This window comes from Ranitomeya imitator, chromosome 6 (assembly GCF_032444005.1).
Source record: "Ranitomeya imitator isolate aRanImi1 chromosome 6, aRanImi1.pri, whole genome shotgun sequence".
Taxonomy (NCBI): Eukaryota; Metazoa; Chordata; class Amphibia; order Anura; family Dendrobatidae; genus Ranitomeya; species Ranitomeya imitator.
Window position 1 is genome coordinate 45,046,305 of NC_091287.1, and position 21,949 is coordinate 45,068,253.

General features: G+C 44.7%; 1 protein-coding gene across 2 annotated transcripts in view; it reads right to left on the reverse strand.

The window, feature by feature from the left end:
• Positions 1-14,137, reverse strand: part of PRTFDC1 (phosphoribosyl transferase domain containing 1) — a 40,574-nt gene extending 26,437 nt beyond the window's left edge. The window contains exons 1-3 of one of the 2 annotated variants that reach the window (XM_069729585.1): positions 14,018-14,137; positions 5,012-5,091; positions 617-723 (exon numbers count right to left, since the gene is read on the reverse strand). In XM_069729585.1, coding sequence (XP_069585686.1) covers positions 617-723; positions 5,012-5,062 — 158 coding nt within the window. In that variant the 5' untranslated portion in view covers positions 5,063-5,091; positions 14,018-14,137. Of the gene's footprint in view, positions 1-616; positions 724-5,011; positions 5,092-13,780; positions 13,822-14,017 lie in introns of those variants that run through there. The other variant, XM_069729586.1, reaches the window with a different exon arrangement.
• Positions 14,138-21,949: the final 7,812 nt, after the last annotated feature.

Genomic DNA, 21,949 nt, shown 5'->3' on the forward strand with positions numbered 1-21,949 from the left:
CTGGAATATAAGTCCACACAAGGTCTCCGTGTTATCACAGCACTTGAAACAAATCATATGGGACATGTAATCAATGGGATCATCTGAATTTCTCAGTACTGAAGCCCCAGTCTTTGAACCTTTACCATCAAGCTTATTTGGAGGTTTATTTTGTTTTTACAATGGCAGATTTTTTCTTAAAGCTAACCTGCTTGCTGACAGTTTCTGATAGAGCATGAAATGATGAGCATGTGTGATGCTTCCATGCGATCTCCATGGGTATGGCCTCAGCGGTATATACTTTGTGACTAATATTTATGGTGCACTTCATTCTTATGAATTAATGAGCAAGTCTAATGGATAATTAATTAATATTAATCTCATCACTTACAGGGGCTTCAAAGATTGGGATGGAAACGTCAGATTTAATGTTATTTGTAAACACAAAGAGAAATCTGCTCCAATGTATCTATTGTCACTGGGAATGGAAAAACTATACATAAAAAACTATTATAGGGAACAATAAAGGAGAGGAGATGTTTATCAGACATTTTTTCTGGATGGTTGAGGGATAATACCAGGTTGTTTTTTTTGTTGGTTACTTGCTTGCCAGTATGACACCCAGTGCTGGGAATACCTGTCAACTATGACTCCGTGTGGTATGAAGACACATTCCAGATCCTCGAGGTAATGGTTGGGGAGGCTGAACACATCTAAGTTGTATCCCGTCCAGTTGTCAGAAATCTACAAAGTCAAAATATTAGTCATTCTTCGTACATTTTGTAATGCAACAATGACACGAAAGCTGCACATTTCATGACTGTCTTAGTTATAACAAGTCTATGTTTAGCTGTAAAATTAATGAATAATCATTGATAAAAAAAAAATATTTAAGTCACTAACTATAGGGGATACCAAGTGTTACACTGCCAATGGCGGTAAGCCACGCGGCTGCTTTGGGACCCGTGAGCCCAGGAGGCTCATTATACTGTATGGAGGACTACGGGGAGTGCATTATACTGTATGGAGGACAATGTGGAGTGCATTATACTGTATTATGGAGGACTAGGTGGAGTGCATTATACTGTATGAAGGACTACGGGGAGTGCATTATACTGTATGGAGGACTACGGGGAGTGCATTATACTGTATGGAGGACTACGGGGAGTGCATTATACTGTATGGAGGACTACGGGGAGTGCATTATACTGTATGGAGGACTACGGGGAGTGAATTATACTGTATGGAGGACTATGGGGAATGCAGTATACTGTATGGAGACCTATGGAGAGTGCAGTATACTGTACGGAGAACTACGGGGAGTGCATTATACTGTATTATGGAGGACTAAGGGGAGTGCAGTATGCTGTACGGAGAACTACGGGGAGTGCATTATACTGTATTATGGAGGACTACGTGGAGTGCAGTATATTGTATGGAGAACTACGGGGAGTGCATTATACTGTATGGAGGACAACGTGGAGTGCATTATACTGTATGGAGGACTATGGGGAGTGCATTATACTGTATGGAGGACAACGTGGAGTGCATTATACTGTATTATGGAGGACTACGGGGAGTGCATTATACTGTATGGAGGACTACGGGGAGTGCATTATACTGTGGAGGACTACGGGGAGTGCATTATACTGTATGGAGGACTACGGGGAGTGCATTATACTGTATGGAGGACTACGGGGAGTGCATTATACTGTATGGAGGACAACGTGGAGTGCATTATACTGTATTATGGAGGACTAGGTGGAGTGCATTATACTGTATGGAGGACTACGGGGAGTGCATTATACTGTATGGAGGACTACGGGGAGTGCATTATACTGTATGGAGGACTACGGGGAGTGCATTATACTGTATGGAGGACTACGGGGAGTGCATTATACCGTATGGAGGACAACGTGGAGTGCATTATACTGTATGGAGGACTATGGGGAATGCAGTATACTGTATGAAGGACTATGGGGAATTCAGTATACTGTATGGAGACCTATGGAGAGTGCAGTATACTGTATGGAGGACTAAGGGGAGTGCAGTATACTGTACAGAGAACTACGGGGAGTGCATTATACTGTATTATGGAGGACTACGTGGAGTGCAGTATATTGTATGGAGAACTACGGGGAGTGCATTATACTGTATGGAGGACATCGTGGAGTGCATTATACTGTATGGAGGACTATGGGGAGTGCATTATACTGTATGGAGGACACCGTGGAGTGCATTATACTGTATTATGGAGGACTACGGGGAGTGCATTATACTGTATGGAGGACTACGGGGAGTGCATTATACTGTATGGAGGACTACGGGGAGTGCATTATACTGTATGGAGGACTACAGGGAGTGCATTATACTGTATGGAGGACTACGGGGAGTGCATTATACTGTATGCGGGACTACGGGGAGTGCAGTATACTGTACAGAGAACCATGGGGAGTGCAGTATACTGTACTCAGAACTATGGAGAGTGCAGTATACTGTACGGAGAACTATGGAGAGTGCAGCATACTATATGGAAGACTAAGGGGAGTGCATTATACTGTATGGGGACTATGGGGAATGCAGTATACTGTACAGAGAACTATGGAGAGTGAAGTATACTGTATGAAGAACTATGGACAGTGCAGTATACTGTATGGAGAACTATATAGAGTGCAGTATACTGTACGGAGAACTATGGAGAGTGAAGTATACTGTATGAAGAACTATGGAGAGTGCAGTATACTGTATGGAGAGTGAAGTATACTGTATGAAGAACTATGGAGAGTGCAGTATACTGTATGGAGAACTATGGGGAGTGCATTATACTGTATGGAAGACTAAGGGGAGTGCATTATACTGTATGGAGGACTACGGGGAGTGCATTATACTGTATGGAGGACTACGGGGAGTGCATTAAACAATATGGAAGACTAAGGGGAGTGCATTATACTGTATTGGGATTATGGAGAGTGAAGTATACTGTATGAAGAACTATGGAGAGTGCAGTATACTGTATGGAGAGTGAAGTATACTGTATGAAGAACTATGGAGAGTGCAGTATACTGTATGGAGAACTATGGGGAGTGCATTATACTGTATGGAAGACTAAGGGGAGTGCATTATACTGTATGGAGGACTACGGGGAGTGCATTATACAGTATGGAGGACTACGGAGAGTGCATTATACTGTATGGAAGACTAAGGGGAGTGCATTATACTGTATTGGGATTATGGAGAGTGAAGTATACTGTATGAAGAACTATGGAGAGTGCAGTATACTGTATGGAGAGTGAAGTATACTGTATGAAGAACTATGGAGAGTGCAGTATACTGTATGGAGAACTATGGGGAGTGCATTATACTGTATGGAAGACTAAGGGGAGTGCATTATACTGTATGGAGGACTACGGGGAGTGCATTATACAGTATGGAGGACTACGGGGAGTGCATTATACTGTATGGAAGACTAAGGGGAGTGCATTATACTGTATTGGGATTATGGAGAGTGAAGTATACTGTACGAAGAACTATGGAGAGTGCAGTATACTGTACGGAGAACTATGGAGAGTGCAGTATACTGTACGGAGAACTATGGAGAGTGCAGTATACTGTACGGAGAACTATGGGGAGTGCAGTATACTGTACGGAGAACTATGGGGAGTGCAGTATACTGTACGGAGAACTATGGGGAGTGCAGTATACTGTACGGAGAACTATGGGGAGTGCAGTATACTGTACGGAGAACTATGGGGAGTGCAGTATACTGTACGGAGAACTATGGGGAGTGCAGTATACTGTACGGAGAACTATGGGGAGTGCAGTATACTGTACGGAGAACTATGGGGAGTGCAGTATACTGTAAGCAGAACTATGGAGAGTGCAGTATACTGTACGGAGAACTATGGGGAGTGCAGTATACTGTATGGAGGACTAAGGGGAGTGCAGTATACTGTATGGAAACCAGGCTCGAACTGGCTCATAGAGGAATCCCCTGGTGGGCCCCTGTGTAAATCCGTGCAGTACGAACCTCAGTTTCCAAGTATATTCTACATGGCGGTAATGACGATTCATTTTTATATAGTCAATGCTTGCAAATATTTCAGCGCGCACATATTGCTGCTTCTTTCTTTTCTTTGTTTGTGCATATACATTATATGCAACGATATTTATCACCATATAGAATATACTTGCAAAATTGAGGTTCTTACTGCCCAAATTGGTCAATCCCTGTGTGTTCACCAGCCATGACAAGGTTCCGTTTCCTTGATGGAATTCTAACCTTTTCTTTTTACATGCATTTTTTACTTTCTCTTGTTGGTGTGTTATGCTTTAAATAAAGCCACTTTGTTTGTGATGCTTCCTGGTATCTGGCAGTGACAAAACTTTTTGGATACAGGTCACTTGCGGATCCCATGTGTTTTTGATGCGATTCCGCCATGGGAACACACTAAAGGCACATGTACATTTTTTTTTTTTACCTGCGGATTTTCCGCATCTAATACAGGTCTATGGGTAAAATCTGGACATAAGACTCGGTGTAACCGCAAGAGAAATTGATACGTTGCTGATGTGAATCCTGCACCATAGGTCAGTTTACGCTGAGTAAAATAAAAGCACAGTGGGCAGGAGATAGGAGGGTTAGATTGTTGCGATTGGGACTTTCTCTGGTTGCATCAGTTACTCTTGGGTGTCGGCTGTGTAACATGGCCAGCGCCATTGCTGCATGGATCAGGCTCAGCTCCTGAGCTCGCTCCATATAGCGATGGTGTGTGGTGGTCGTTGCTGAGTGTATTTTGGGGTCCACCTAATTTTTGGTTTGTGTCTATTATAATAATTATTTTTAATAAAACAAAAAGTGCTGCATGCTGCAAAATGGAAACCGGACAGGCCCGATGATTGTCAGCGGGGCCCTCATCCTTCACTTTGTATCCGTTGTTCAATGGATCAGTTTTTCACATGAATCAGGAACTGAAAATGCAGGTGTGAATGGAGCCTTACACCAATCCTACAAAAGACGTGTGGGTTTACTTACCACCAGTCCACGACCTGAGGTGTGAGAAAGCTGGGAGAAGTTGTCATCCATTTATGCCAGATCCGGATGTCTTGCGAGCTCTGCAGGAGGAGGGAACACAACGTGTATGATACCCGTTGTAACAGGTAATTTTTGGCAGGTTTATACAAAGAGCAAACAATATAACCTGTATATTCCAAGATCTCATGTTTGCTTTCCTGTAAAACTGTTGGGACAAGCAAATTCCCCACACTTGGGCTTTACATAGAAATCTATTGTTCCGGTCCGTATATAATGTATACTACAACCCCTGGCAAAAATTATGGAATCACCGGCCTTGGAGGATGTTCATTCAGTTGTTTCATTTTGTAGAAACAAAGCAGATCACAGACATGGCACAAAACTAAAGTCATTTCAAATGGCAACTTTCTGGCTTTAAGAAACACTAAAAGAAATCAAGAACAAAAAATGTGGTAGTCAGTAATGGTTACTTTTTTTAACCAAGCATAAGGAAAAAATTATGGAGTTACTCAATTCTGAGGAAAAAATTATGGAATCAGCCTGTAAATTTTCATAGCCAAAAATAACACCTGCATCAAATTAAATCTGCATCTAAAAAGGAGTGATCACACCTTGGAGAGCTGTTGCACCAAGTGGACTGACATGAATCATGGCTCCAACACGAGAGATGTCAATTGAAACAAAGGAGGGGATTTATCAAACTCTTAAAAGAGAGTAAATCATCACGCAATGTTGCAAAATATGCCCTGGTGCAGTTGGAATAATGGCTTTGGGGTTGATGTCTATTGAGTAATATCTGCTGATATCACGCTCAGGGGTTTGTAATGGAGAGGCATCTTATAAGACACCCTATAGTTGAAATAAACACACAGAGAAAAAGTTCTTTAATTGTAAAAATCACTTCCCAACAATTACCCTCTTTTACCCATTTATTAGCAAAAAAAAAATCCATAGGGTCTGCCATAAATCCGTAATATGGATGTCCCATGATGATCCTCATGTCTGCTACATCCGGATGCTGTTGTGAGCGGTGACATCAGTAACATGACCATTGACCACTGCCACCGGAACACACAGTACCATGGGGACGTCACTAAGGTTACCGCAGGTCACAGCCGGCTGTGCTTATGTTAACCTCTGTGTGAGCTGCCAGCTGTGAACTGCGTAATCTTAGTGACATTACCTGTTGTCACTGCAGCCAGGTTCTCACGCTACTCTCAGTTGTTCTGGTGGCCATGATGAGCAGTCTCATTAGGCCGGTTTCACACGTCCTGATATTTCCGGTACCGGTGAACACGGTACCGGTGATATCCGTGTGACACATCCATGTGGCACACATGCTGCAGCCATGTGCCTCTTTAGTACCACACGGACGGCCGCCGGGAAGCAGCGCTACAGTAAGCGCTGTTCCTCTGCAAGTGGTGCTGAAGCCGGCTGTCATCCGTTCTCCATTGCTCGGCCAATGAGCAGCGCGAGTCGGGGAGAATGAATGAAAGAAAAACTGATGTAGGTTCCCCCCTATATTTTAAAACCAACCCGGCAAAAAAACTCACAGGTGCGGCCTGCTATTCTCAGGCTGGTAAGGGGCCATGGATATGGGCACCCCAGCCTAAAAATAGCAGCACACAGCTGCCCAGAAAAGGCGCATCTATTAGATGTGGCAATTCTGGAGCTTTGCCCGGTTCTTCCCACTACCCTGTAGCAGTGGCATATGGGGTAATGAGGGATTAATGTCACCTTCCTATTGTAAGGTGACATTAAGCCGGCTTAGGCTACTTTCACACTAGCGTCGTTTTCAATACGTTGCAATGCGTCGTTTAGGGGAAAAAACGCATCCTGCAAAGTTGTCTGCAGGATGCGTTTTTTCCCCATAAACTAACATTAGCGACGCATTGCGTTGCATTGACACACGTCGCAACCGTCGTGCGACGGTTGCGCCGTGTTTTGGCTGACCGTCGGCTGCAAAAAACATTACATGTAACGTTTTTTGCTGCCGACGGTTCGCCATTTCTGACCGCGCATGCGCGGCCGGAACTCCGCGCCCACCTCCCCGCACCTCACAATGGGGCAGCGGATGCGCTGGAAAAATGCATCCGCTGCCCCCGTTGTGCGGCGCATTCACTGCTAGCGTTGGTACGTCGGCTCGACGCACTGCGACGGGCCGATTATGACGCTAGTGTGAAAGTAGCCTTAGTAATGGAGAGGTGTCAATAAGACACCTCTCCATTACTAATCCTACAGTTGTTAAAGGGTTAATAAAAACACACACACACTGTAAGAAAAAAGTATTTTAATGAAATAAAACAATACACACAGTTTTTCCATCTCTATTTTTCTGCCATTCCAAGCAAAGCCCTCAATCTCCTGTCAAAATAAAAAACCAACAATATACCCATACCTGTCCGCCGTACAGTTAAGTCCCATGCAGTAATCCATATCTGGGGTATATACAGTGTACAACCGTGAAAGCAGCTAATGGGACCACTCCCGGCTGTAAACTACTGGGGAATGAATGAAATGCTGGGAGCGGAGCTTCGGTGACATCACCAAAGCTGCGCTCCCTGCCGGCATGAACTCAAATGAACTCTTCAGCATGGGAAAATGTCAGCTAAAGCGATCATCTTAGTTCAGGCCACCAGGGAGCGCAGCTTTGGTGATGTCACCGAAGCTCCGCTCCCAGCATTTCATTCATTCCCCAGTAGTTTACAGCCAGGAGTGGTTGCATTAGCAGCTTTCCGGGTTGTAAACTGTATATACAACCATTGTGTATCGTTCGTTGGCTCCACTTTGTCCCCTCTTCCTCTCACTGTCGGAGTACCACAGGGCTCATGTGGACACGGCCCCATGTGGACAGACCATCAGCAGATTTGGCTTTCAGTACCATCTTTATGCCGATGACAGAACTATATACATCATCCCCTGACCTTACTCCTGCTGTAATACAGAACACCAGTGACTGTCTGTCTGCAGTCTCCGACATCATGTCTGCCCTCTATCTGAAACTCAACCTCTCCAAAACTGAACTTCTTCTGCTCCCACCATCTACTAACCTCCCTAAACCTGACACTTCCCTCTGCGTGGGTGGCACCATAATAACTCCCCGGCAGCAGGCGCCTGTCTGGGTGTTACGTTTGACACCAATATCTCCTTTACTTCCCATATACAATCTGTTGCCCGCTCGTGCCGCTTACACCTAAAGAACATCTCTAGAATCCGCCCTTCCTCACCATGGAAACAGCAAAAACCCTCAATGTTGCCCTGATACACTCCCGCCTGGACTACTGTAATGCTCTATTAATTGGCCTCCCCGTTACTCGACTTTCCCCTCTTCAGTCTATCCTCAATGCAGCAGCCAGGGTCATCTACATGGCTAATGGGTATTCAGATGCAGCCGCTCTTTGCCATTTGTTACACTGGCTGCCCATTCATTATAGGATCCAATTCAAAGTACTTGTTCTCACCCACAAAGCTCTCCACAGTGCGGCCCCCCCATATATCTCCTCCCTAGCCGACCACTGTGCTCTGCAAATGACTTTCGACTAACCTCTGCACTAATCTGTACCTCCCACTCCAGTCTCCAAGACTTCTCCGGCGCTGCACCAATCCTCTGGAATGCTCTACCCCAAGAAATTAGGATCATTCACAATTTGCATAGTTTTAGGCGCGCCTTCAAAACATTTGTTCAGAGCGGCTTATCACATTCCCTAATAAAAGTCATTTTATGTGTAAGGGCACGTGTGTAGCTCAATTCACTATTTCCATCTATCCCCCACCCCCTGAAGATGGCTGGACCATCATTGTAAATACATCACTGTAAATAAGCTCCTGTACTTTGTATCTCCCCCACCTCATTGTAGATTGCAAGCTCACACGAGTAGGGTCGTCTTATTGTGCTTCAATTATGGTATTGTTAATGTTGTTACTTATGACTTGTGTTTGAAACTGTTAAACTGTAAAGTGCTGTGGAATATGTTGGCGCTAGATAACTAAAGATTATTATTATTATTATTATTATTATTACTAGATGGTGGCCCGATTCTATCGCATTGTGTATTCTAGAATATGTATGTAGTTTATTTATGAAGTTTTCAGAATAATGCAATTTATACACAGGATTCGGCTGGCCGCGACCAATTAGCGAAGCGTGGTTCAAATTCCGCGCCAATTCGCGGGCGGACTGTGCCTGTCGCTGATTGTTCGTGGCCGGGCGTGACCAATCAGTGAAGCCAGGGCAAGCTCCAGGTTTTTGAGGGCCCCGGGCGAACGAGTCTCAGTGGGCACCCCTCTTTAACACATACCACGATTCATGATGCACAGATACAGCAGAGAAATATAGCACAACCCACATAGCATATAACAGCCCACATAGCATAAAACACAGCCCACATAGTATATAGCAGCCACATAGTAAATAGCACAGCCTACGTACTATATTGCCCAGCCACGTAGTATATAGCACAGCCAACGTAGTATATAGCAGTCACGTAGTATTTTGCCCAGCCACGTAGTATATAACACAGCCCACGCAGTATATTGCCCAGCGACATAGTATATTGCCCAGCCACGTAGTATATTGCCCAGCCACGTAGTATATTGCCCAGCCACGTAGTATATAGCACAGCCACGTAGTATATAGAACAGAGATGTAGTAAATAACACAGCCCACTCAGTATCTAACAAAGCCCACGTAATATATAGCAATGTGGGCACCATATCTCTGTTAAAAAAAGAATTAAAATAAAAAATATAGTTACATACTCACCCTCCATCTGCCCCCCAGATCTAGCAGGGACGTTTACCAATGTTCCTCGCGACGTTCCGGTCCCAAGAGTGCATTGCGGCCTCGCGAGATGACGTAGTGGTCTCGCGAGACCGCTACGTCATCATCTCGCGGGACCGCAATGCATGGACCGGTCACCGAAGCGTCGCAAGGAGCAGGAAAGGCCTGGGCTGGATCTGGAAGGTGAGTATATAATGATTTTTTATAAAAATTATTTTTAACATTAGATCCCGCGCCAATGTTGCTGATTGGTCAAAAGGATTGCCCAGAGATAGCGAGCTTGTGGGACTGGGTAGAGTGGGCAGCCGTTTACTGAAATGGATAGGTTCAGTGGGGGAGTCGCATGAGATGGGGGAAAGATGATGAATTCTGTTTTGTCCATGTTAAGTTTTAGAAATCTAGCGGAGAAGAAGGATGAAATAGCGGACAGACATTGAAGGATTCTGGTTAGTAGGGTGGTGATATCTGGTCCAGAGATGTAGATCTGTGTGTCATCAGCATAGAGATGATACTGAAAACTGTGAGATTCTATGAGCTGTCCCAGGCCAAAAGTGTAAATGGAGAAGAGCAGGGGTCCTAGAACTGAACCTTGTGGGACTCCGACAGATAAGGGGCGAGGTGAGGAGGTGGTGTGTGAATGGGAGACGCTGAATGTTCGGTCAGTTAGGTATGACAAGATCCAGGATAGGGCCAAGTCTGTGAGTTCGAATCTCGGCTTCAGGAAAATGGCCGCCGCGATGTCCATCTGCGCACGCGCGGCATCCCGCGGCCATTTTCCTGAAGCCCCGGGAAGCAGGAGACTCCATCTGCGCACGCGCGGCCTCAGGAAGATGGCCGCGCCCACCGAGAAACCGCTGAATAGCGGCGAGCGCTCTCTTTTTCTACAGCTGCGCAGTGCATTCGGCACTTGTGCATGCGAGAAGCACTATGCCACCAACGGGAACATAAGCAAGATGTGGGGGAGAAACAGCGATGTGACCACGCCCATTTGACCTGACCAGCCTGATTGACAGGCGAAAAAGGCCACTTTTGTAAGGTATTTCGGCAGCATAGGTAGGGAATCAGGGGACAAAAAATACCCTATTGTAAAGCACAGCTCAGGCCCTATTTAACGGTATTTTTATCTCCTACTGAAAAAACAGGGTGACAGGTTCCCTTTAATGGGTGCAGAAAATCTGCAACATCAAAAATTCACCAAACGCTCACTATGTGAACATAGCCCATCATAGAAGTATTTATGTTCATTCTTTTGAATTTTTTTTTTTTTTATAGGTTTTTTTTTCACTAGGTTTATGAGGCGGAATCCACCTGAAAAAGACATCATATGCACAAAGTCTCGGGTTATGTGCAGACAGAGTTTTACATAAGGAGTTTTTGATTGGAAACTGGCTTAGTGCACTCAACATCTTTTTCAGGCGGATTCCACTCCCAAACCCACCTGAAAAAGCATGCCAAAAAAAATGGACCTAACGCACAACAATGTCACTGCTGTTCACATGTTCAGTGTTTTATTACTTTTTTAACCATTTCAGGGTTGGAGTGGTTAAAAGTATTAATATGTTCATCCTTCTCTTAAGAGACGGAAAAACTGCCGGCGGCGGAATCGGCGCAAACAAACTTCAGGAAAAAAAAGCCACTGTCAAATGCGGCTTTGTGAAAGAAAACTCCTGTGGCTCTATTGCCAGATTATAAATCTTACCCCTGAGCATAAAAACTCTACAAATCTCAAAACTCCTCAAAAAATTGGAAGCTTTTTAAAGTTTCTGCTCCAAAGACTCTGCAGCAAGAAGACTAACCTCATAAAAGACACATGACAGAAAAACGACTGGCACATCCAAACTAGTGTGAATAGGTGCATACACAATATACAAAAAAGGTTGCACTCTATTGTGCCAAAGCATTGTCTAATATGAAATACATGAAATATGAATAGCAAAATGGTCCACATTCACCCAAGCATGCAGACATTGGCCTTCGGTAAAGGTACCTTCACACATAACAATTTCGTTAACGATATAGTTGCCTTTTGTGACGTAGCAATGATATCGTTAACGAAATCGTTAAGCGTGACAGCGACCAACGATCAGGCCCCTGCTGGGAGATCGTTGGTCATGGGGAATGATCAGGACCTTTTTTTGGTCGCTGATCACCCACTGTCATCGCTGAATCGGCGTGTGTGACGCCGATCCAGCAATGTGTTCACTGGTGACCAGGGTAAATATCGGGTTACTAAGCACAGGGCCGCGCTTAGCAACCCGATATTTACCCTGGTTACCATTGTAAAAGTAAGTGTTCACATTTGGACAGGGAGGTCAGGGACCCATCAGTTTTAATGAGGCCACCTTGACGATGGTTGATGGGCTCACACTATTTGATCAAATTTTGTGCAAAGCGTCTCTCAAATATTTTCCTAATGTTCAAAAGCCATTTTGCTATTCATAGTTCATGTATTTCATATTAGATATGCTTTGGCACGATAGAGTGCAACCTTTTTTGCATATCATAAAAGACACATGGCAGGAGAGGTTACATTTTTTTTTTAGCTTTTTTGCATTAGGCCCTGGAGCTTCAAGTCTGGCCTCATTTATAACTCAGTTTTTCACATATGCTTTATTTCTGTTTTTTTTTTTTTTTTCCCTACAGACATGTACCCATTATATCCCATGGAGAGGTCCACTGGTCCATTTTATTTTTCCTGGGTTTGTTGCACCAAAAAAAATACACAAAATTCAGTTAAATAAGTGCAGAAAATTGACCCAGGTTTTTAACATACAAACACTGTTGAATTCAATTTAGAAATCGGAGTGTGAAATCCTCATATATGTAACATTCACATTTAGGTTTTTGAAAAGTTTTTTTTTTTTTGTGTGGAAAGGATCCTCATTATATTCCTGCACCAAAGCTATTTGAAAACTCTTCCAATTAATTTCTATGGAAAATCCACTTTGCTGTTTGAATCAGAATTTTTTTCCTAAACAGGTTTTTAAAAAAAAAAAAAAAAACCAAACACTCTCCAAAACAGGATTTCCACAAGCGTTTTCCACTTGAAACATGTGAACAGAGTTCAAGGGATTGAATGCCATCATCTCATTCTTGGGGTGTGTGCGGTCAAGCGTATACAGTTAGTCTATATATGCTGTCTATGTGCAAAACTAATAGCATAGGTACAACACAAGGACCAGTGCAAGTCAATGTAGTCGTTTTTTTACTCACAGGGACCAATCATCTACATATTAAACAAATACATAAATTTGCGGCATGCGCTACTTTGAGTCATATGTTGGACCAGACTTGCCTACTGTAAATCAATGGTGTGCAAAACAGCGGATCTCATACCGGTTGCCATACATATAGCATCCAATTTTTAACAGATCCATTGCAATTGTCATAGCAAACTGTATTTAATCTTTTATTATTTAGGCAGATGTTAAAAAAAAAAAAATGAGACACGAACGGAATATGGCTAACAATACAGATGAAAAATCTTGTTTTTCACGACATAAAAATGGACATTTTTTGCATACGCTCACCTGAACCCGGCCTCATGCCTGTGAAATAATCGAGCAGCACAGAATTGCTATAAAGCAGCACTCTGTGCATCCTCATTTGATATATTTTTCTCCAATTTTGTTCCACTTTTTTTTTTTTGCGCTGTTGCATTTTTTTTATTTTTTTTGATTTTTCATTATAACTAAATTCACTTTTTTTTAAAATTGCGGTTTACGAAAAGCTGCAGAAAGGCGACTACGTACATGAAAAAGAATGCATTTTTCAATTAACCACAAAGACTTCTATGGGCAAAAACTAAATCCATGAGAATATGCTAGAGTTCTGTGCCCCAGAAATAAGAGTGTGAACGGGCCCTGATGCAGAAAGATGCGGAATCAATAAGCATTTTCTAGAATTCACGCCTCCTGTTGGGAACTTTTAACCTGTAATAACACTAATAAGTTGCATTAATAAAGCAGCAGTATTTTGCATGCACTCACGTGTCATCCACATCATCTTCCATAATCTATCATTACTCGCTGCCCCTTACTTCCTCAGTAAGCCTACAGAGATCCCACCCATAAATCACAGCCATACAGACCCATGTGTTGGCTGATAGAATCACAGCTCCAAAATCCAGGAAACTCCACTCTACTATATGTAGAAGCCCCCCTCTAACTGCATCACTTAAAGACCCCCCTCCCCAATCATGTGCAGACCCCAAAGCCCCAGCTCACCTCAACTTTCCTTCCTTTCTGTGGAGGGAAAAAAGGAAGAAGGGGACATGGGGGAGGTTAGGATCTGAGAGGGGAAGGAGGGCTCAGCTCAAAGACACTGCTTGTTTCCCTACAATTTGCTGGCAATCTGAGACTCAAGTGATAACCCTTTCCTTCCCAGAGAGGCATGCAGCGCACATGGCTTACGTAACGTGAGCCATGTGAGATGTTGGGAGGAAGAGACTGCAAAGCGTGAGTCCTATTTGGTCAAGAAGTTTAGGAAAACTGGAAAAGGCTAAAAAAACGTAAGATTGCGACTATGGGGATAACGTTACTACAGCCGGTCAGAAATGGTGTAAATTGTATCTCATGGGCGCAAATGCAAAAGCTCCAACGGGGCCTCCTATTACTGCAAGTCTTTAAGGGTTCGCTAACATCTGCGTATAAATCGCCGAGTGCAATGTGATAAAAAAAAATTAAAAATCGCATTGCGCTTGCACCAATGTTATTCAATGAGACAGTAATTATCTGTGAGATTTTTACTCAGCTGGAATCGTGCCGGGGAAAGAAAAAAAATCACAGCATACTGCGTATGGCCGCGTAAAACTTCCGAGACTCATCAATGCAAGTCAATGGGTACGAGAAAAAAAATCAGACCATCCGTATGCCATCTGATTGTCATCCACAAATCTCAAAGAAAAAAAATAAATAAAACGATAACTAAATGAGAGAAAGATATTAGAATAGATAGATCTACTGTAGATATATAATGTCGCAAGTGCCCTACGTATAATTAACTTACACCCCTTAGAGGATTTTATATGGCACTAAAGAGTGTTTAACCTAATAAATGAATAAAGTAAAAAAAAAAAATATTTTTGGATAACCAGCCAAGGTAAAGCAGATAGCTGTGACCTGATATTATCAGGCTGGGAAGACCCCTGGTTATTGGGCGCTTCCCAGCCTAAAAATACAAACCCGCAGTCACCCCCGAAGTGGAGCATCACATTGGATGTGCCAATTCTGACACTTCGCTTTCACTCTTACCGATAGCCCTGGTGCATTGGCAATCAGGGTAATGGTAGTTGGGGTTAATGTCAGCTGGGAATTGTCACAAAACACAGCTACTATCAAGCTCCGGTGTTAGTACTGGAGAGGCGCCTATCAGACACCCCCATTACTAACCCAATAAGTAAAAAGAAACCAACACACACAAACATTTTATTTTAAAAAAACACTCCCGACTTTTTTCCTGGTTCACCAATTTATTAAAAAAAAAAAAAAATTACCCATGCAGGTCTGACATAGTCCAGGGAATCCCCCATAGTCCACAAATGGAAACCTGAAAGACATCAAAAGAGAGAAATAAAAACAAGAGACTGTCCCTTGTTCACCAATTTATTAGAAAGCAAAGTTACCACGCAGATCCAACGTAGTCCAGCGCTTCCCAAGACGTTCTTCGATTCCGGCGATCAAAGGCTACCGAGACTCATTTTGAGGTTCCATAAGCTTTAAGCAGCAGCCACTAGTGCTGAGCGAGTGTACTCGTTGCTCGGGTTTTCCCCGAGCACGCTCGGGTGACCTCCGAGTATTTATGACTGCTCGGAGATTTAGTTTCATCCCGGCAGCTGAATGATTTACAGCTACTAGACAGCCTGAGTACATGTGGGGGTTGCCTGGTTGCTAGGGAATCCCCACATGTATTCAAGCTGGCTAATAGCTGTAAATCATCCAGCTGCTGCGATGAAAACTAAATCTCTGAGCAGTCATAAATACTCGGAGGTCTGGAAAATTCAAGCAACGAGTACACTCGCTCATCACCAGCAGCCACACCTGGCTTTTGCTGAGCTCCGCGACATCCGGCGACTGTAATGAGCGGTGATGTCAGTAATCTATGCCCGCTAGACAGGACCCCTGGGTACTGCCTACTCCCTGACTGATGGCATCTTAGTTTATCCTTTTGATTAGCCAGCCTGGCGCAACATCATTGTGATGTGAAATGCATGTGCTGTTGAGCCAGGCCAGCTAATCAAAAGAAGAGCCTCGGTGCTGTCAGATAAGAGGCAGGTCTCAGGGTTTCTGTCCAGTGGTCACAGATTACCGTATGTGCAATTAATGACAGAGGCAGCAGCCGTACGGGAGGGTCTGGCAGTGATCAGCGAGTGCCGGAGGAAGTCTCATTCAAAAGTTTGCTATGGAGCCCAGACTCTTCTTGCTATGGCGCTGAGCATAATAAAAACTAGCACCCTTTTGGTGTTACCCCATTCATGAGTCCTAAATGTCTACAGGTCACCTGTCCAGAATCTGTGGTCATGGACTAGAGCAGGGGTCCCCAACCTGTGGCTCAGAAGCCACAAGTGGCTTGCTGGCCCATGATGTGAAGATTGAGGTTGTCTGCCAGCTTGGTGCGCTACCACCAGGTCTAGCAAACAGCTATGAAGAGCAAGTCTCCAGATGGTGACTCTTAGGAGTAGCCCAGCACAGAAGAGCATATCTGGATGCGCATATACTGGTTTGGGGGTTCAGAGGACATTTCACGCTGGTAAGCGGGAGATAGGATGATATTGCCAGTCAGAGGAAGTTCTTGAAGCTGGATGGGACAGTGTGGTGGGAGTGCTTGTTGAAGGTGGGTAAGGTTGGAACACCTGGATGTTGGTATACTGCCTCAGTGTGATTTCTATGGAAAAGCATTGGGTGTCATTATACCAGTAATGGGGGCTCTGGGTGTCACCATTGTGAGAGGGGCAGGAGCTTATTGTTGCTCGCGACACGTCTTTCACAGCTGAATGTGGCTCTCAAAGTCAGAAAGGTTACCGTAGGTCAGAGCACTGCAGGGCCATGCAGTCTGATGCCAGCGTGATCCCGCAGCTGTGACTTTGACCGGCGGTACTGTAAATCATTACCGCCGGTCAGAGAGCCGCGGTTCCCACACTGTCAAATGATTGGCTGAGATCAGAGGTAAAAAGTTTACCTACGGTCACTGGCATCAGTTGAAAGGACTTCTACTCCCATCAGCCGACACCTGCTGCTGCTAATAACAGTGAGAGCAGGTGGCAGCTGATGAGAGTATTCACCAGCCGCTGCCTGTGCGCTAAATAAATAATAATAATAATAATACTCCTTGAATTCCCCTGTATTTTGGTTATCAAGAATTGAGTGGTCTCCACGCTGTTTTTTTAAATTACTTAAAAAAATGAAAAAAAAAAAAAAACAGCTCGGGGTTCCCCCCCCATTTTTGACAAGAAGCCAAGCAAAAGAAGACACCTGGGGGCTGGTATTCTGAGGCTGGTAAGGGACCATGGATGTTGGCTCCCCTAGCTTAAAAAAAACAGCGCAGCTGCCCAGAAATGGAACATCTATTAGATGGCTCTTTGCCCAGCTCTTCCCACTTGCCCTATGGTGATGGAAAGTGGGATTCATATTTGTGGGATTGATGTCACCTTTCTATTGTTCGGTGATATAAGCCCACAGCTTAGTAATGGAGAGGCATCTATAAGACACCTACCCATTACTAATCGTATAATTGTATTGTAAGTAATGACACAGCCAGAATAAAGATCTTTATTTGAAATATAAACAAAAACACTTTTCCCTTTTTATTTAAAAATAACAAACAACGTTAAACTCACCTAACGCCCATTGCATTAAAGCCCTCGTCTCCTGTAATACTTAGAAAATAAATAATAACAATATCCCTCACCTGTCCGTCATTCTGTCCTATGCTGTAATCCATGTCTGGAGATAAATAGTTTTCAACCTGGACGTAGCCAAGATGTGATCCTCCAGACTGAGAACCACTGGGGAATGAGCTGCTTCGAGCACAGCCTCAGTGACCAACAGTGATGTCATCGAGGTTACCAGCGGTAACTGAGGCTGCATTCCCAGAAAGGGCCCTGAACTGTGGGGACCTCAATGAGATCACCGCTAGCACACTGACAATTAGTCTCACAGTGCAGAGGTGAGCTCACCGCAGTTCACTGGGAGAAATTTCTTGATTTCTGTTCTTGATAACCAACCTCGCTAAAGCTGACAGCTGAGGGTTGCAGTCCGCAGCTATCAGTTTTGCCTGGCTGGTTATCAAAAATACAAGGGAATCCACACAATTTTTTTTTAAATTATGTATTTAGAGCGCAGGTGCCGGCTGTTGAATACTCACATCAACTGCCGCCTGCTCTCTCTCATTAGCTACAGCAGGCATCGGCTGATGGGAGCAGTACTCTCATCAGCTGATGCCAGTGACTGAAGGTAAACTTTTTACTTCCGATCACAGCTGTGAGCTCACCCTGTCATTAGACAGCATGGGAACAGCGGCTCTCTGACCGGCGGTAATGATTTTACTGCTGATCAGAAGCAGCGTTTTCTACGCTGTCATGCACATGACAGCGTGGCAAATACTGGATGTTCTGGCTCTCCATTCAAGTAAATGGGGTCTGGGTTCGGATTCGGGCTGGGGTACTGTTCTGTTATACGAGCCAAACCTTTTTTTAATTTTTCACCAAACCTGCCAAACCCAAACATCCAGGGGTTCGCTCATCTCTGCTGCTGATTGGATGGCAGCTAGATATCTCTGCAGGGTTGGGTAGCAGAGAAGGCTATGTCAGGGCTTGATATTGCGGGAGGTATAGGATACATTTTGAAGTGTAGGGGGTTTCTCTAGTGACATGTGATGTCCATTAATATAACATTCACAAGCTGCCTTGTTTTGTGACTAATGAGAATCATTCACTTCTGACAGTCACATGTGCTTTCTACAAAAGCAATAACTGTCTAATTGCTCTGTGCTGCCTTCTGTAGTAAATTCATTTGCTCCAGAATGCGGACTTGTGGACATGTGCCAGGTGCGGTATGAAGAAGTATTTTCATACATTCAAATTATTTGGTGCCATTAATTGCAATCCTAGATCTGATATTTTTTATTAGGAATCTCTAAAATCTTTCCTTCATTCATTTGTATCTTCTGTAGGAGCATTATTATCCATCTGCAGCGAGGTCTTACATCCGTGGAAGCACATGGGTCACTGATCCGGTTTTTGTGTTTGTCTAGGTAAATGGCTCTGAGCTGAGTCAGATTTCAGTGTTTTAAAACCTGTTCTCCTGGTATTTATGACCCTGAATGGTGGTTTCTTTAAAATGGCTCCAGTCAGCCCCGGTTATTTCCTCAACCGTCTCCTCCGTATCCTAATAAGCTTTCCATGTCCTCATGATACCTCTACATGTGAATGTATGTTTTTTTTCTTGGAGCCCTCTGGATTATGGTCCACAAGAAAATCTGAGTAAAGTTCATTTAAGGGGATCATAACCATCTCATGGCAGAAGGATGGCTCAGTGGTTAGCACTGTTGCTTTGCAGCGCTCGGGTCCTGGGTTCAAATCCCACCAAGGACATAATCTGTAAGGAGTTTGTATGTTCTCCCTGTGTTTGCGTGGGTTTCTTCCGGGTTCTCTGGATTCTGCTCTCAGTCCAAAGACACACTGATAGGGAATTTATATTGTGAGCCCATGTGGGCTGCTTTAGCTTGGGGGAAAGTCAGTATATGGACCACGGTTCTCCTGATCCTAACTTTACAGTCTTAGATATGTGGAGCGCCCCCAGGCACAGGGCCACAAGTCACTCGGTACCGGTCCCTTCTCCTTCTGTTCTGCGGTTGTCACGGTGGCTGGACCCGGTCGTGACCCTGCTAAGGGGCGTCCAATGGAAATGGTAGTACAGTCTGTCAGGGGTTTGTGACGCCACCTGTGGTGTTTGGTCAGGGTGACCGACGCTGCTGTGGGGTCTGCTGGGGTGATGGAATGGCAGCTGGATGGTATACCTTCCCACAGGTGAAGTATTTTCCCAGGGATTCCCAGTAAGGTGGATGGTGATGGTGTGAGGTGCAGGCAATAACGAGGACACAGGGTTGCAGTCTCTTTACCTTTTACTGAAGGCTTCAGTACACTCAGTCCAGAGCACGTTCAACCGGGCTATCAGAGACCGGCCGGTCCGATGGGTACATCCAGAGTTTCCCTCGCAGATGGAAATCGTTGCCTACCAATAGCGCCTGTGTGTTGTAGTCCTACCCTGCTGAGCATTCGGAATAGTCCTCACAACTGCTGTTCTCTTTCGTTCGTTCTCTACAGCTCTCTCTCTCTCACGTTCTTTGGTTCCAGATGTTGCTAGTTTTTAACGTCCCCCAGATAAAGTATGGCTAGGACGCCACCCGTTTGACGGGAAGGCTTGGAGGTCTTCCGGAACCCTAGAGACGCCCCTCTCCCAATGTTGCCCCCTATGTCTTCGTAGGTGTAATAGGTAGACAGCCAACCTATAATCAACTGTCCAGCGGAATTTGAAGTAAGGCCTGAAGTCAGTTACTCCTACGGTGATCCGGCCACCGACTACGCGCCTCAGTAAGATGTTGCCTTCCTCTCTCGGCACGACTCTTACTGGCTCTCCTTTGTGCTGATCTCATTTACACTGTTCCACAATATTCTTCCCCTCTTGTCTCTTTCTTAGGATACCGCCGCAAGGTGTGCAGGCGCGGTTCCGTTACGTTCTGTTCTGTCACTAGGCACCTGCCAGGTTCCCACGCCTGACAGAGACCCCCCTGTGTCTTCTCCCCGCAACACCCCCTGCCACGGGATGTTGCCTGGTTCCAACCCAGTCAGCTTCTGACTAACTTCCTCCCCAGCCCCTAGTTTTACCAGTGTGAGAAGTGGCCCAATAAATAAAGCCTTTTGCTCCCCCTAGTGGCCGGAGTGTGAAGTGTAATGTGTTCTGGTGATACCTGGTCAGGAGAACTCTTTAGTGCCATCGGACGTACCGCTACTCGCCTTGGGGCCATACTGCAACGACCAGGTCTCTGGGGCGCTGCATATGCCTATAAGGCACTTAAGTTTGGATGAGAAAACCCATGGTCACTATGTGCATTTTGGTCTCTACTTGGCCCATGAAAAATGGATGTGTGACCCCCGACTTACAACTAAGTTGATAGGCGGCACTTCTAGCAAATTGCACATCCAAAGTCCCACCCAATTACTGGGTGGGTTTGGCAGCTGTGAGGCAGTGAGGGGGATTATATGTGAGGGGCGATATGTATCCTCCAGGATGCAGACAGAGTACTATTAAACCCACTGGAGTGCCTTGTGTTCACAGCAGGATGCCTGTGAGTCACAAGAAAAAATAAAAGAATGAGTGGATTGGGTCCAAGTGACTCAGTCATATTTTTAGGAAAACCCGTTAAGGGCTTTTATTTTTAGAGGGATTTGCAGGTTTGGTAGTGGGGCGAATCCCTCTCTCCATTCCGGGTTTTGGAAGTGGCCCTATGGCCATGATTCCATTTAAATCTGTCAGTTTTGCCTTGGGGATGTCAGTGTTGGAGTTTGCAAGCTGCAGAGCAGGTGGCTCTGTGCAACTCAGGTCTGTGTGGAGCTAACATAGAGCCAGGGACTTCCAGGCGGCTGCTGCACCCAAGAGACACAATGGGGTCATTGTACACGGCAACGTTTTGAGTTCTGGACTGTGTTTATGGAAACTCGGCTGCAAATCGGAGGACAGCACTCCTGTGTGTCAGTTTTTGGACATTAAAATACATTTGCTTTGAACTTTTCTGTGGTCTTTGCCTATCTGTCACACTGCACCATCCCTGCTGCACTACACAGCCAATCAGGAATCTCGCTGTCTTTAGGCTGAATTCAGATATCTATGAAGCATGGTGTAAGTATGCAGAGTGAAGGCCAGAATGGTCACGGGTGTCCTGACCCGAACTCAACTGCTTCATCACAGTCCTTACTTACTCAAACAGTGTTTCATGGAGGTCTGAATTTGACCTCGTTCAGCTCATGGGGGCTTCATCTGCAAAAAGTACTTCACACATTTAGATGTCCAGTTTTCACATACGAGTGCTATCTGTGATTTTTTGTCTGATATTTTTCCTCGTACCAAGTGTTCAGCGGAAAATATCAGAGACATGTCCGATTT